At 44.5% G+C, this 17,347-nt stretch overlaps 1 protein-coding gene across 1 annotated transcript in view; it reads right to left on the bottom strand.

The window, feature by feature from the left end:
* LOC126183980 (uncharacterized) overlaps positions 1 to 17,347 on the bottom strand; it is a 148,138-nt gene that overhangs the window by 41,925 nt on the left and 88,866 nt on the right. Inside the window, exon 7 of the mRNA XM_049926331.1 lies at positions 4,578 to 4,854. Within this exon, the coding sequence (XP_049782288.1) occupies positions 4,578 to 4,854 (277 nt within the window). The remainder of the gene's footprint in view (positions 1 to 4,577; positions 4,855 to 17,347) is intronic.

Genomic DNA, 17,347 nt, shown 5'->3' with positions numbered 1-17,347 from the left:
TTAGATGTTTGAACGGTTGTGGAGGAATGGCAGCTCATTCTTCCCCAATAGCCGAAACCAGAATGTGTTGGACGCTATGGTCTAGAGCGGGGTCGAAGTTCCACCTGGTCACAAAAGTTTTCTGCTGGGTTCAGGTTGGGACTCTGGGCGGGCCATTCCATTTTAGGAATCTTACTGATCACAAACCATTGTCTTACAAATGCTGCTCTAACACAGGGTGCATTGTAACGCTGATAGAATCTTCGTCCCCGAACTGTTCCTCTACTGTACGCAGTACACAATGCTGTCAGATGTATTTATACATCCTTCTGCATTTAGCATTTTCTTAGACGCAATAAAGTGAGCACACCGAAAACTATATCCTTACGCCACTTTTTCCGCTCTTCTTTATTGGTGTTGTAACTGACAATTTGCAATTTTTCACAGACACAACTTTTATTTATGTAAGTTTACAAGGTTGATGACTGAACAACAAAAGAAAGGTAACAATAATGAAGCAAGTGAAAGTCTCCTAATTGAGGCAAAGAAAAGTTCACTTCTAATTTTCCACAAAGGTTCGTGGTAACACACACACACACACACACACAGCAGTTAAAGGCCAATTCCGAGACGAAGACGTAATCTTCAGCGGTCGAAGTCCACGAGGTCTGCATCCGGAGTGAACTGAACTTCGGGGCTGGTTCTAGCCCCTAAATAGCTGTCTCCAGCCAATCAGGTTTTGGCGTAGTGATACTTCCTTCAGGCCGTGGCTCGAGCTCCCCCTGCAGGAAGTAGTGCTCGGAATGTCTGCTTTCATTATCTTGTATGTAAATAGCCGGTGTTTACCAAAGTGCTTTAGGTATGCCTTGGACGTAGACAGCCCCATCCTCTGTGGTGTAATATGGGTTGCCGGCCCTCAGGGGCTACCTTGGCTCCGGCATAACAATTGGCACGAGAGATGATGGCACGCAACACTGTCCAGGCTTTCGCCAAATTCAAACCCTTCCATCCCCTTTCCACAGGGTACAGCTTAAGTCAACATTCCAGATCACTCGTTTCCAGTCATCCACCGTCCAGTGTCGCTTAGCACTTACCACAGAAATGTGTGGCTTTTCGACCATTGCACCTCTATCTCCATACTCACAACTGTTGAGATAGGTAGACTGCTGGCAGCATTTTGGAAAGCACGAGTGATCCCTTCCGCAGACTTGGTGCAGTTTCTTACAAATATCCTCCAGAATGGTCGACGGTCCATGTCCGTCAGTATATGAGGTCTGAGTGGTGTTGGTTTAGTTGTGGTTGTTCCTTCGGGTTTCCATCTCACAGTCACATCATCTACAATCGACATCGGCAGCTCTAGAAACGTGAAGTACGTATGGATTGATTTCTCAGGTGATATCCAATGCTTACTCCACATTCGAAGTTACTGAGCTCTCCTCACCGACCCCTGTTACTGCTTTTCTGCTGACAACACAATATCCCTTATGTGGATATGGTGTCTGTTCTTTCGGACATGTCCGAAAAAAACAGACACCATTGATGACCTGCAGCTGTCTAGAACGAAATTAGAATTATATTAATACCTTCAGCTGTTGACGGGCGTTGATATATATCAACGGGGACAGGTGAAAATGTGTGCCCCGACCGGGACGAACCCGGGATCTCCTACTTACATGGCAGACACTCCATCCATCTGTGCCACCAAGGGTACAGGGGCTAGTGCGACTGCAGGAACTATCTCGCGCACACCTCCCGTGAGACCCACAATTCCACCTTGTATGTCCACACACTACATTCGTAGTGTCCCACCCAAAAACAATCATTACTCGTGGAAGACATTCTTTCCAAGTCCCGTAAGAGTTCGGGGAATATGTGTGCATCCGCACAGAAGAAGAAGGTCATGGCCGGTATTGCCAGAACTATTTACTTATATGGATATGGTGTCTGTCCTTTCGTACAGGTCCGAAAGAATGTAGTGTGTGGACATACAAGGTGGGAATGTGGGTCTCACGGGAGGCGTGATCAAGATAGTCCCTGCAGTCGCACCATCCCCTCTGCCCTCGGTGGCTCAGATGGGTAGAGCGTCTGCCATAAAAGCAGAAAATCTCGGGTTCGAGTCACGGTCGGGGCACACATTTTCACCTGTCCCCGTTGACATATATCAACGTTAGTCAACAGCTGAAGGTATTAATACAATTCTAATTTCACACAATATCCTGGTCTCCTTTTATAGTGGTTGGTCCACCTTCGTGACATCTAGTCGTTAACTACGCATTACATAAGAGTGTCCCGATATATCTGAACTGATAGCGTACACTACAACCCATATGTATCGCAGTTGTAGTGACTGTGAGAACAAAATTAAAGTGCGGTTTGAGATTTTCCCAAAGTAATAACGTCTTCATTGGTTCACAGGCGTCGCGTCGGATAGTGTTGTGGAAGCTGCACAGTATTTCAACGAGGCAGCTGCTAGTCAGGTGCTTACTGAGCACCTGAGGATGACGAACAGCTGTCTCGCAGAAATATTGTGCAGCTCCACAACATTATCCGAATCAATGAATCAACAACTGAGTGAAATGGTTCAAATGACTCTAAGCACTATGGGACTTAACATCTGACGTGATCAGTCCCCTAGACTTAGAACTACGTAAACCTAACTAGCTGAGGACATCACACACATCCATGCCCGGGGCAGGATTCGAACATGCCACCGTAGCAACCAATTAAGTGATTAAGATGCGTACAGTGGTGTTCAAGGAATCATTTTTCCCGCGCCCCATTCCTGAATGGTACTGGTAGAAGTCCTAATGACCGATAGAGGTAAACTTTTCACTATGGGTTACAGAGTATGGGTGTAGACATAGAAAGCTATAATATATTCATATCGAATTCTGAATATGTCAGCCGCGCGGGATTAGCCGAGCGGTCTTAGGCGCGCAGTTCAGATGTTTTGTTGTTCTGGGGATTGCGTCGTGTTTGACGGGAGTTACAGACAGTAATGTGCCATAAGCTCGCTAAATAGCGAGGGTTGTAGTAGGCTTTGTGGGTTGTATAATTTGAGCAAAAGTACATAATCGTGTGAGATATGGATACTATCGAAGTACCTTTGTCTGTTAATGGTGTTGATGTTATAAACGTGATATCCTTAGAACCTAATGATACCCAGAATGACACTAACACAGAGGAATTGTCGAGGAAACGAATGGAAAGGAAAAGACATTACCCATACAAGAGAATTTGGAGAAAGCTGATGATGACATGCCGACAGATGAGCAGCTGTACAGTAATGCAAATAGTGACCAGGCAGATAAAGCACAGAAACTGGTCCGTTTGCCTATTGGGAGAATTAAACACTTGATGAAAATGGATCCTGACGTTTCTCTTGCGACACAAGAAGCAGTTTTTCTAGTAGCAAAAGGAACTGAGCTGTTTATTGAGTCATTGGCAAAGGAAGCTCACAATTTCACAATAAAGGGGAAGAGGAAGACCGTGCAGAGAAAAGACATTGATGCTGTGATTGTAGCTGTAGACCCTCTTGTATTCTTGGAGGGTGTGCTCGATGACTTGTGTTGAATGTCCCAAATTAATTCGAATTAGTAAATGTGCTTATAAAAATGCAGGAGCTATTTCCAAGTATGTTATTTTTTAAACAGTTGTAGGAGTGCTAATGTTAAGTTACTTGCCTCTGTTACCTTTAAATGCCTGTAGCATGCTACTAATTTTATTTTGTCACCGCCTGTGGAGGATTATAATATTTCAAATGATATTCATATGCAAAGTGAAGTTTGATACTTGAAATGTGCATGGAGATTATGATATATTATGCTGTTGTCTATGTAAAATCCTTGCGATCATGCTTTTGCTTGTAATATCAAATGTCATGTTTTAGCACCAGCTAATGGTTTTGTCATACATGTATTCATAGTTTAGATACTGTTATTTATGATCCTTCCAAAATGTGGTATTCTGTTAAAGAGTGCAGTAAAAACCAACTTCCTACCTGATACAGGATAAAGCTATCAAACCTTACATACCTAATGTTTAAAATGGTATTTATTCTATGTATGTGTAGTCGGAAGAAATTACAAAGAACTGTTCTCAGACAGCATTTGCTCCCATCCTGCATGTGGTTCCGGTTAAATGAGTTTCGCCATGAGTACAATAGGAGACTACTGATTATACCAAAAACGAAGAGGAAGCTAAATTGTAAATCATAGCAAAAACAAGGAATAAAATAAAATTCTGGGGAACTGTTTCACAACAGGAAAAAAAAGTGACGGACTGTGTGGCGGAGGTTCGAGTCCTCCCTCGGGCATGGGTGTATGTGTTTGTCCTTAGTAGTGTGTAGGCTTAGGGACTGATGACCTTAGCGGTTAAGTCCCATAAGATTTCACACACATTTGAACATTTTTTCCTGAATATGTCATACAAACGTTACACATTGCCTCCACATGTTACCACAGTGGATGAGAACGTTCTCTCTTCTATTTCACTTCCTAAGAATCAATTGTAGTAGTAAGAACTCAATGCTGCTCAATGTTGATCCTAGTTAAGTACGCGGATGGGCAAATTTGCCCCGGAACTTGTCCTGTACTTACCGACAGGGCGGTAGAAGTGAGCCACGCAGCCGCAGAGGTCGTAGGACAGCTGCATGCGGCACTGCATGCGGCACATGTTGTACGTGTAGACGGGGCTGATGAGCAGGTTGCTCTCGTGCAGGAAGCGGCACTTGCGCTGCTTCACCGACAGCGAGTGCGTGTTCGCCGTGCTGTATATGGCCAAGCCGGTCAGGTCCAGAGTCTTGTATTGGTTCCGAAATAGTTGCGTGTGGCGGATTGCGGAGTCCGGAATCTCGTTGGGCCCGTGGATATACACCTGAAACAACAGGTCTCCCAAAAATCGGAGATCTCCCGTAGTAGCACCACAGTTCTCATGTTTTGGTCAGGCCGCCCTGCAGTTAGAAATGGAATGAGGTTTTCTCTTTAGACTTTACATATGTGAAGCGTTTACAGTGGCATGCAGCGGTTTCATGCTTGTTGAAACTCCTACCAATAAGAAAAATTATCACTTGGATTTATAACCAGAACTCAAAACACATCTAATTGCGCGTAGGTTTTAATTTTTGCTTCTGGAGCACAGTCTTTTATAGAACTCCGTCTTCAGGCCACGTGTGGCCTACCGGGACCATCCGACCGCCGTGTCATCCTCGTGGAGGATGCGGATAGGAGGGGCGTGGGGTCAGCACACCGCTCTCCCGGTCGTTATGATGGTATTCTTGACCGAAGCCGCTACTATTCGGTCGAGTAGCTCCTCAATTGGCATCACGAGGCTGAGTGCACCCCCGCATGGCGGCCTGGACGGGCACCCATCCAAGTGCCGACCACGCCCAACAGCGCTTAACTTCGGTGATCTCACGGGAACCGGTGTATCCACTGCGGCAAAGAGAATTAAAAAAATATGTACACCAGAATAAAGAAACAGAAAGACTTATTGATCAAACCAGAGAGGAGTGGATGGATCCCCACAGTGAAGAAACTGAAGAATTAATTGATGAAGTCCCATAGTCTGTAACAGAGCATAGGGGACGATGCGGAAGACCCGCACCGCAGTACTAGGCAAGGCCCTAGGGGAGGTGGTTTGCCATTGCCTTCCTCCGACCGTAATGGGGATTAATGATGATGATAAAGACGACACAACAACAGCCAGTCATATCGAGGCAAGTGAAAATCCCTTACCGCGCCGGGAGTCGAACCCGGGACCCCGTACTTGGGAAGAGAGAACGCTACCGAGAGACCACGAGCTGCGGACCTAAGAATTATAAATCAGGGTAAATCACAAGAAATGTATAGAAAAATTAAGTACCTAACAAGCAAAGAGCCAAGAACAGTGAACAGGACATACCAAATAAAAATTTGAAGATGGCAGCATCCGTGGAGGTAGGAAGAACAGTGATTGACGTACTGTCGTGAACGGTGTCATTAGAGACAGAGCACAGATTCGAACTACGGACGGATGAGGAAGAAAATCGGCCGTGCCCTTTCAAAAGAACAATCCCGTAGGGAAATCACGGGAAACCTAAATCTGGAGAGCCGGACAATGATTTGAGCTGTCATTCCCCCGAATGCGATTCCTCTGTGCTAACCATTGCGCCACCTCGCTCGGTCACCATCCGTAGTAGTGAACAAACGAATATGGAAGGAATATGTTGAGGAATCATATGAAGTAAAAGGTGGTGCAGGACCAAAACTGAAGAATGACTTGTTTTGGAATTGTTCCCTATTCCAGGCCGCTGTTACCTTATGGTGAGAATCTGCATAACATCAGACAGTGATTCCTTACGGTGTTGCAAGAGTATAAAAGATTTTCCAAGGCATAGATACACACATAATAACCTCACAATGATGGAACGACTGTATTGCGAGCAACTTGTCCGTTTGGGGTTTGTCCGAGAAACTGCCTTCTAGAGATGGGTTGGGCTCCTAACAATGTTTCTGGCCGAGCTTGGAGCAAATTAGCACCTCTGCTACATGTTCCTTAGCTGTAACTTATAAAAAACAAAATGAGCGTTTGGCGTCATTGGCTGTGAGGCCCCTGACGGGGCAGGTCCGGCCGCCTTGGTGCAGGTCTTATTACATTCCACGCCACACTGGGCGACCTGCCCGCCGGATGGGGATGAAATGATGATGGACCAACACAACACCCAGTCCCTGAGCGGAGAAAACCCCCGACCCAGCTGGGAATCCCAAAAAATGGCTCTGTGTTCGATTTCGGGCCGTTTTTATATTTTTACTGACTCAGTTACAATTCTGTATACTAAGTTTTATGTATACTGTTTACACTGCAGCGATAAGTATATTAAAAAAAAAGGTTCAAATGGCTCTGAGCACTATGGGACTTAATATCTGAGGGCATCAGTCCCCTAGAACTTAGAACTACTTAAACCTAACTAACCTAAGGACATCACACACATCCATGTCCGAGGCAGGATTCGAACCTGCGACCGTAGCAGTCGCGCGGTTTTGGACTGTAGCGCCTAGAACCGCTCGGCCACTCCGGCCAGCGGGGAATCCAACCCGGGCCCCTTAGGACGGCAGTCCGTCGAGCTGACCATTCAGCTATCGGGGCGGACTGTGACTCATAAATCTTTATTCTATAATATTCCACAGTTACACTGCTGTTCTAACATCTTATAATCCGACAGTTTAAAGAAAGAGGACTCCGATGTTAGTTTAGTTGTTTCACGAACGATGTCTTCTGGATTCGCTTTCCCAATGAGTACACTATATTCAGTGCAAGGACTGCATGTGATCTGGAAGGACTGGAATTGATGGAAATTTCTTACCTGCTCTAATTTCCTTAGCATAGTACAAGCAATACTACAAGTGTACGTAGCAGAGAAAATAGTACAAAATATACAAAATTCCGCCTTGCTTCTACCAATACCGGAAAAACAAGTATCTTCAACCTTTGTAGCCGGTCATGGGATACGTTCAACCGGTTACAACTGCCACTGTGGCCTGAGGCGAAAATAATGAGACAGAATATGCCATTTCCGTTGGAGGTCGTTGCCTCGCTGTTGAGTGAAAACGACATCAAACATGGGAGGCTGGCCGTGAGAGGGAATAGTCTGGTTAAATGTTCAAATGCGTGTGAAATCTTATGGGACTTAACTGCTAAGGTCATCAGTCCCTAAGCTTACACACTACTTAACCTAAATTATCCTAAGGACAAACACACACACCCATGCCTGAGGGAGGACTCGAACCTCCGCCGGGACCAGCCGCACAGTCCATGACTGCAGAGCCCCAGACCGCTAGGCTAATCCCGCGCGGCTGTCTGGTTAAAATCAGCTATCTGTTTGTAGTGTACCTCTTACTGCTCACTCCTCTCCGAATAATCCCTGGTTTTCCACATACACTATGTCATCAAAAGTATCCGGACACCTTGCTGAAAATGACTTACAAGTTCGTGGCGCCCCTCATCGGTAATGCTGGAATTCAATATGGCGTTGGCCCACCCTTAGCCTTGATGACAGCTTCCACTCTCGTAGGTATACGTTCAATCAGGTGCTGGAAGGTTTCTTGGAGAATGGCAGCCCATTCTTCATGGAGTGCCGCACTAAGGAGAGGTATCGATGTTGGTCGGTGAGGCCTGGCACGAAGTCGGCGTTTCAAGACATCCCAAACCTGTTCTATAGGATTCAGGTCAGAACTCTGTGCAGGCCAGTCCATTACAGGGATGTTATTGTCGTGTAACCACTCCGCCACAGGCCGTGCGTTATAAACAGATGATCGATCGTGTTGAAAAAGGCAATCGCCATCCCCGAAATGCTCTTCAACAGAGGGAAGCAAGAAGGTGCTTAAAACATCAGTACAGGCCTGTGCTGTGATAGTACCACGCAAAACAACGAGGGGCGCAAGTCCCCTCCACGACCACACCATAACACCACCGCCTCCGAATTTTGCTGTTGGCACTACACAAGCTGGCAGATGACGTTCACCGGGCATTCGCCATACCCACACACTGCCATCGGATCGTCACACTGTTCAAAAAATGGCTCTGAGTACTATGGGACTCAACATCTTAGGTCATCAGACCCCTAGAACTTAGAACTACTTAAACCTAACTAACCTAAGGACATCACACACATCCATGCCCGAAGCAAGATTCGAACCTGCGACCGTAGCGGCCGCGCCGTGCCGTGATCCGTCACTCCACACAACGGTTTTCCACTGTTCAATCGTCCAATATTTACGCTCCTTACACCAAGCGAAGCGTCGTTTGGAATTTACCGGCGTGATGTGTGGCTTATGAACAGCCGTCGACCATGAAATACAAGTTTTCTCACCTCACGGCTAACTGTCGCAGTACGTGCAGTGGAACCTGATGCAGTTTGGAATTCCTGTGTGTTGGTCTGGATAAATCACGACCCTCTCCAACTGTCGGCGGTCTCTGTCAGTCAATAGACGAGGTCGGCCTGTAAGCTTTTGTGCTGTACGTGTACCTTCACGTTTCAATTCACTATAATATCGGAAACAGTGGACCTAGGGACGTTTAAGAGTGTGGAAATCTCGCGTGCAGACGTATGACACAAGTGACCCAATCACCTGACGACGTTCGAAGTCCGTGAGTTCCACGGTGCACCCATTCTGCTCTCTCACGATGTATAATGACTACTGAGGTCGCTGATATGGAGTACCTGGCAGTAGGTGGCAGCAAAAATTGTCGCGTTATTGTTCCCCTTCAAACACAGAAACGATTTCGACAGTAGATTTTATCAGTGGACTGCGCCGTTTTATTTTGGTTCGTCTAACAGCATATTATGATAACCGTTACTCAACGAATTCAGAGAACATCAGGTCTACTGGCACATACTTGTGAACAAATAAACAAAACGTAATTACATAACTTTATTTTTTGAGGTGATAACTGAAACATTGTGACCACCCTTCATAATGTACCATTCATTCATTTAGAGGGAACCTGCTGCTCTGAATCCTGTGGCGCAGGTCTAGGCACATTATGGTTGAAGTTAGGACATCTACTCTGCTCATAACCAGAGGTTTACCGTCATTTCTATGGACTATGTCATTTGTTGTGAGCATCGTCAAAACGCCATGAGCAAGGGTGATTGCTTTCATCTTCTCTGCCAGTTCGAGGAGTGAACCAAGTATTACCTCAGAACCCAGGCGATAAGCATCGTTTCTTTCGACGTGGTCCATGATCTGCAACTGGTAGCACCCTTTATTATTGAGAAGGTTTCTTCAGCACTTTGGAGTGGTTCCCTAGGCGCGCACACACACAGTACACATTGTCTCATCCCCATCCCTTACCGAAATTTCTTTGAGGGACTCCATCATTCGCCCTACTTTTTAGCTACCGACGGTCAATGAACCCCCACCCTTCTGTGTCTGGCTTACTCTGACACGGTATACACATGGCTTTCCAACGCTAGAAGAATATCGTTCTTACTCTCTCTCGCTGTCAGGTTTATATATAACTTCATACTTGTTGGTAAGGAAGATGGCTGTCACGAATTCTAGCCTTCGACTGCTTCCCCTACCTCTGGCACACCGCTCGTAGACAAGTGGATGTGCATGTCTCAGACTGGTCTTTTCCAGAAGGGGAACAGTGTCAGCGGGAGTACGGAATACTTCAGATGCTTTGAGATCTCAGATACCTTTTTAGGGACAGTTCTCTCAACACACCCATCTGACAATAGTTTTCCAGTTATTCGATTACAGTTGAGGTAGATTCCTACTGTACACAAAACTCAGTCAAATCATTCCAAGGCTGGAAACAATATTCACAACTGGAATCCATTTTAGTTGAGATCAATGAAAGTTTGTCGAAAAGTTATACTGAATAAGGAGACTTGTGTAGAAACAGTGACAGATCGAACGTCTACATCGACAGCAAATAAAAGTGAAAATTTACTGATGTCGTTCCATGTTTTGACGAGAGAATGGCTCCCAGTACTAAGCCACATACCACCCCCTAACCTACGCCGCACAAACGCTCTTATAAGAGAGTACAAAAAGATAATGAGCAATCGGAATCTACCCATCCATGAGAATTTTGAAGATGCCACCCAAAGCCGCCTCCGCTCCAGAAGGTCACCCATCAGAACCGCAATAGCCACAACTGCAACAGAGGAAGAATTCAACATAACCAGCGCCTGGCACCAAGAATGGTCCTTAAAGAACATCAGCAAACTTCCATGTATCTCCCAGAAGCCTCCAGGTTTTGACTTATCACGCAAAACCTGGGCAACTTTAAACAGAATTAGAACTAAACATGGCAGATGCGCCTATTCCCTCTACCAGTGGGGCATGACAGAATCGCCGCTATGTCAATGTGGAGAAAATCAAACTATCCAGCACATAATAGAAGACTGCCCCAGGACAGCCTATGATGGGACTCCAGAAGATTTCCTGATGGCGACTCCAGAATCAATTGCATATATTAACTCATTAGATGTTTGTTTGTAATTACTTTCAAACTACTATAACTTTGTATAACTACTGTAACATGTGTATTATGTGTAATTTTGTATAATTTTGTATAATTCTGTATAACTATTGTAATAACTGTAAGAATATCTAATGCCAAATTATTACAATTTTGCATATTGATTGTAATAACAATTGTGTCTAAATGCCATACGCTAAATAAATTGACGAGAGAGCAAAATTTATCTTAATGGGGATCTGATTTGTGTAGAGATCTACCCTTTATTTTAACTGACGACGTGACAAGTGTGGTAAAACGCTGAAATCTTTGTGCAGTGTTTAGATTCCAGTCTCGAGGTATCACTGCATACCAGTGTCAGAGTCATTCTTGTTCGATCCAGTGATCTATTAGGCATATTTATACGCTGTACTAATTGAGAACATTATGTCTTGAGTTCTGATTTTTATCGAAGGTCTTAAAAATAACGGACCACGTTATGTGTATTTGTATTTGGATGTGTGGGTGGGACAGTTGGGTGGAGGACGGGTGGGGGGGGGGGGAGGGGGAGTAACCCAAGAGATGTAATAACAAATAAATCTTTTTACTTTTTAAACACTTTTTCTGTTTAACATCTTTTACGCACACATATCCCATATTTTAGTGTGGATGCTAAAGACCTAGCTAAGGTGGACCCAAGCATCATCATTACCAGCAGCTCCTGGCAACCGGCCGCGATGGTCTAGCGATTCTAGGCGCTCAGTCCGGAACCGCGCGACTGCTACGGTCGCAGGTTCGAATCCTGCCTCGGGCATGGATGTGTGTGATGTCCTTAGGTTAGTTAGGTTTAAGTAGTTCTAAGTTCTAGGGGGCTGATGACCACAGATGTTTAGTCCCATAGTGCTCAGAGCCATTTGAACCATTTTGAAGCTCCTGGCAACAGCCCATCATGAAGCCTGATAATGAAGTCTCTGTCAACTATCGAAATATCGTCAATCTTTGTCACGATGATTTAGGCTTTCACCCGAGAGCTTTTAATACATAGTAGAAACCGATTTCGAAAAAAGATTTTAAGCTACAAATCATTCCAAGGACACTGAACATGATTTATTTGTTACAAACTACAGATTAAAAATGAATAAAACAGGCCAAAAGAAAAGACCTAGTTCAAATAATTCAATTTAAGAAAGTATGTTTAAAGAAATCAAAAGGCAATACAGAGATTTAAATATAAGACTGGATCTAACTGCAAAATGGCAAAGCGGGTATGGCTGAAAGAGAAGAAAAGCTGTAGAAGCGTGGTTGACTTTGGCAAAGATAGGTGCCGTCTCTTAAACAGACCTTCGTAGGAAAGAGAAGCAACCGTATGAATATGAAAGGTTCAGATGACAAGCCAGAACCAAACAAAGGCTGAAATGTAAAATGAATATGTAGGAGACGGACGGGGAAGAGGGGTCGATACAAAGGAGACTAACTTGAAAACAATAATATACAAAAGGAAGGGAAATGTGCTAGAGATCACATAAGAGATATGATAACTGCGATTATAATTGACAGAACACTGAAAGACCTAAGCCGAAACAAGGTACGTTGACTAGAAGATTTTATCATCGAATTATTCAGATCCTTCGGAAAACCAACACTGACAAAATTGTTTAACCTGGTATACAAAATACAAGTGTGAAATAGACGAAATACCCTCAGACTTCAAGAAAATTGGAATAAACTAACTTCTAAAGAACGCAGGAACTGGCAGGTGCGAATTTTACCGGACTATCAGTTTAGTAAGTCATGGTGAAAAAGTACTGCCGCGAATTATTTATAGTACAATCGAGAAACCAGTAGAAGCCGACCTCGGGGGGCATCCGTTTATGTTTGAGAGAAATACAGGAACACGCGAGGCAATACATAAATTTGGAGAATGAATTCGCCAAGTTGACTGGGATACTCTATTTGGAATTTTATTATTAATCTTTGCAGTTATTCTTCCACAATTGCTGCTTCATTTATATTTATCATGTAGATAAGACAAATTCTGTCTCATCCTACTGAATGTTTTATTTATGTCTAACCAAACAGGTTTCGCTATTTCATGCTAGGCATCATCAGTGATCTGTAATACGAGGCCACTTCCAAAAGTAAATTATAGATTATTATGGTACGCTACGTAACTTTTATTAAATGCTACACCACATTTCAAAGAGATACACGACACCGTTTCTCAACATAGTCACCAAAACTCAGTAAACAATAGTCGGAACGTTTCACCAGTTGTTCAGTTCGTCGCTGAGAGAAATTCACTCCTTGGTCACGCAGCCATTCGAAAACCGTTGTGTGAACGTCCTCATCGTTTGAGAATCTGCGATTGCTACGAACATTGCCTGGACATTGTCGTCTGTTTACAATAATAATATATCCATTGCCGTTATTTTGGTTTTCTTTGTTAGGCAACCAGTTTCGGCGTTACATTATGCCATCTTCAGGCCTGCATATATCGAGTAACCCTCGTGTTAGAAACCAATGCAGCACAGTCAAAAATGGTTCAAATGGCTCTAAGAATTATGGGACTTAAGATCGGAGGTCATCAGTCCCCTAGACTTAGAACTACACTACTGACCATTAAAATTGCTACACCAAGAAGAAATGCAGATGACAAATGGGTATTCATTGGACATATATATTATACTAGAACTGACATGTGATTACATTTTCACGCAATTTGGGTGCACAGATACTGAGAAATCAGTACCCACAACAACCACCTCTGGCCGTAATAACGGCTTCGATACGCCTGGGCATTGAGTCAAACAGAGCTTGGATGGCGTGTGCAGGTACAGCTGCCCATGCAGCTTAAGCATGATACCACAGTTCATCAAGAGTAGTGACTGGCGTATTGTGACGAACCAGTTGCTCGGCCACCATTGACCAGACTTTTCAATTGGTGAGGGATCTGGGGAATGTGCTGGCAAAGGCAGCAGTCGAAAATTTTCTGTATCCAGGGAGGCCCGTACAGGACCTGCAACATGCGGTCGTGCATTATCCTGCTGAAGTGTAAGGTTTCGCAGGGATCGAATGAAGGGTAACGTCCACTGTTCAAAGTGCCATCAATGCGAACAAGAGGTGACCGAGACGTGTAACCAATGGCACCCCATACCATCACGCCCGGTGATACGCCAGTATGGCGATGACGATTAATCGCTTCCACTGTGCGTTCACCGCGATGTCGCCAAACACGGATGCGACCATCATGGTGGTATAAACATAACCTGGATTCATCCGAAAAAATGACGTTTTGCCATTCGTGCACCCAGATTCGTCGTTGAGTACACCATCGCAGGCGCTCCAGTCTGTGATGCAGCGTCAAGTGTAACCGCATCCATGGTGTCTGAGCTGATAGTCCATGCTGATGCAAACGTCGTCGAACTGTTCGTGCTGATGGTTGTTGTCTCGCAAACGTCCCCATCTGTTGATTCACGGATCGAGACGTGGCTGCACGATCCGTTGCAGCCATGCGGATAAGATGCCTGTCATCTCGACTGTTAGTGATACGAGGGCGTTGGGATCCAGCACGGCGTTCCGTATTACCATCCTAAATCCACCAATTCCATATTCTGCTAACAGTCATTGGATTTCGACCATCGCGAGCAGCAATGCCGCGATACGATAAACCGCAATCGCGATAGGCTACAATCCGACCTTTATCAAAGTCGGAAACGTGATGGTACGCATTTCTCCTCCTTACAGGAGGCATCACAACAACGTTTCAGTAGACAACGCCGGTAAACTGCTGTTTGTGTATGAGAAATCGGTTGGAAACTTCCCTCGTGTCAGCACGCTGTAGGTCTCGCCACCGGCGTCAACCTTGTGTGAATGCTCTGAAAAGCTAATCATTTGCATATCACAGCTTGAGAATTTGGGTCTGACGGGAGGGGAGCTCCGGTAATTTGTGCAGGTGGAACGACAGCTGTGTCGCGCTGGCTAAGTGAGCAGTCGGCTATGAGCCGTGTTGCGAAGCGGGTGTGTGCGGGGCTGTGTGCGGCGCTCCGCAAGTGGACCGTTGTTTACTCGCGCGGCCACTGGTATTGCAGTGTAAAGAGATCACTTCGAACGACGATGGCGCTTTCTTATAGAAAGACCACGATTAAATTAACGTTCCATGCACAGTACGCAAGACCCAAGGCATACGAAGTAGAACGTTTCCTGCGTGGAGTAATGCATGTCGATCCACAGAAACTTCTCGGTATACATCTTTCGATTGTCTTCAGCACAGTTTACCTGAAATTTGTCGATGAAGCAGCGTGCGAACGGCTTATTCGCCGTTCCACCGACGGATATCATTTCCACCACTCGGACGGCAACGTGGGTGTGGTGATTGTCAACCATGCAGGATTCGGCGTTCGGAACATCCGAATCTTCGAGCTGCCGTTTGAAGTTCCGGCCACGCTTTTCGTGGACGCGCTGCGGCCTTTACGGGGAAGTACTAACAAGGGGAGGCCACGCTGTTTGGAACGCGGATTTACTGTAAACTTCGTACACTCGTAGTACTCCATGAGGACAACAAAATGTGTAAGCAGTAGCGCGTACTTCTCAAGCGCTACTGAGAAAATCACAAGATAATTTCGGTCGTCAGATTTATATCTGTGAATGGCCATTTTAACCATGAAGCGTCGGCAGCGGAGTGGAGCCGGCGCGGTAGCTCAGACGCCGGCACGGTAGCTCAGCGTGTTCGGCCAGAGAGCCGGTTGAGCTCTGTAATAAAAAACTGAGTGGAAGGATTAACCACCGAACTTGAACAGGATGTCTTGCGACGTCCGCAACGACCAAACACAACGATCAATAACGTACAAAATGAAAAAAAAGCGTGTTTCGTCAGAGCGTTAGCTACACTTACTAATAAAAAACTGAGCGAACGGATGAACGAACAAACTGAACGCGTGTCATCGGACGTCCGCCCTGAACAAATTCAACGAACAATATAGAACAAATTTTTTTTTAAAAGTGGTTGGCGTTCAAGCCGCTGGATCGAATTCTGTTCGTCAGATTTTTTTTTTTTAACACAGTCATTTTCTTTACTGTTTATATTACAATTGATATAATGGGAAAAATACGTGTAATCGGATGAACTTTTATTAAATTTACAATGTTATTTGGCAGTCTACTAGTTTTTATTATCACAAATAATATAACATTCATAACTATCGACTAGTAAACGACCAAACACATAAAGTGATACTGAAAATTTGTGCTTGTCCGTGTCTTCAGAACTGTTCGTATTTAATCGAAAGAGAACGAGAAACTGCTTCTCGGAAGACGATATTAAAATACACTCGATACCGCATAACCAATTATCAGCGCCGATTTTTAAGGAAATACTGCGCTATGCACGGTTTGCTTCCAAACTATCGTCTGAAAGAAAGGTTTGTGAAAATGTTAACGAGGTTTGTTTTTCCACGGAAAACGTCAAAAGACCTTACGTATGCGGAAACAAAGCATTTATTCAATGCAGCTGGTACCGTTTAACTTAATGTTTTCCATGTTCTTACGAAAAATACCACCCTGCAACTTGGACTCGTAATGTCGAAATCGACGATTAATTGTACGTCTTTCGAAAGCCGTCTGTGCCGGTCAAAACTTGGAGGTAACAAGTCGTTTCGGGCTCCTTCCAGGTATAAGGGATTTCTCAAATCATGGACAAGCATACATTTTCAGTATCATCTATGCGTTTGGTCGTTTGCTAGTCGATAGTTATGAATATTACATTATTTGTGATAGTAAAAATTAATAGACTGCCAAATAAAATTGTAAATTTAATAAAAGCTCATCCGATTACACGTATTTTCCCCATTATATCAATTGTAATATAAATAATAAAGAAAATGACTGTGTTGAAAATAAAAAAAACTGACGAATGGAACTCGATGCTGCGATCCAGCGGCTTGAACGCCAAACACTTCTTTTTTTTTTAATTTTTCTATATTGTTCGTGGAATTGTTTGCGGACGTCCGATGACACGCGTTCAGTTTGTTCGTTCATCCGTTCGCTCAGTTTTCTTATTATAAAGGGTAGCTAACGCTCTGACAGAACACGCTTTTCTTTTTTTTTAATTTCATTTTGTTCGGTTTCGTTCGTTGCATCTGATCAGCGCGGACGTCGTAAGACACCCTTTTAAGTTCATTGTTGATCTATTAACTCAGTTTTTTTTTTTTTTTTTTTTTTTTTTTACAGAGGGCGGCTAACCGTCTGACCGACCACGCTGAGCCACCGCCCCGGCACCACTCGGCTGCAGCCGCTTCATGATTAAAATGGCCACGCACACATATGCAGGGTGTTACAAAAAGGTACGGCCAAACTTTCAGAAAACATTCCTCCCAAACAAAGAAAGAAAATATGTTATGTGGACATGTGTCCGGAAACGCTT

The sequence above is a fragment of the Schistocerca cancellata genome, chromosome 4 (genome assembly GCF_023864275.1).
Source record: "Schistocerca cancellata isolate TAMUIC-IGC-003103 chromosome 4, iqSchCanc2.1, whole genome shotgun sequence".
In the NCBI taxonomy this organism is placed as follows: domain Eukaryota; kingdom Metazoa; phylum Arthropoda; class Insecta; order Orthoptera; family Acrididae; genus Schistocerca; species Schistocerca cancellata.
Note: the sequence above shows the minus strand (reverse complement) of the source record. Positions and strands in the feature narration are given on the sequence as shown.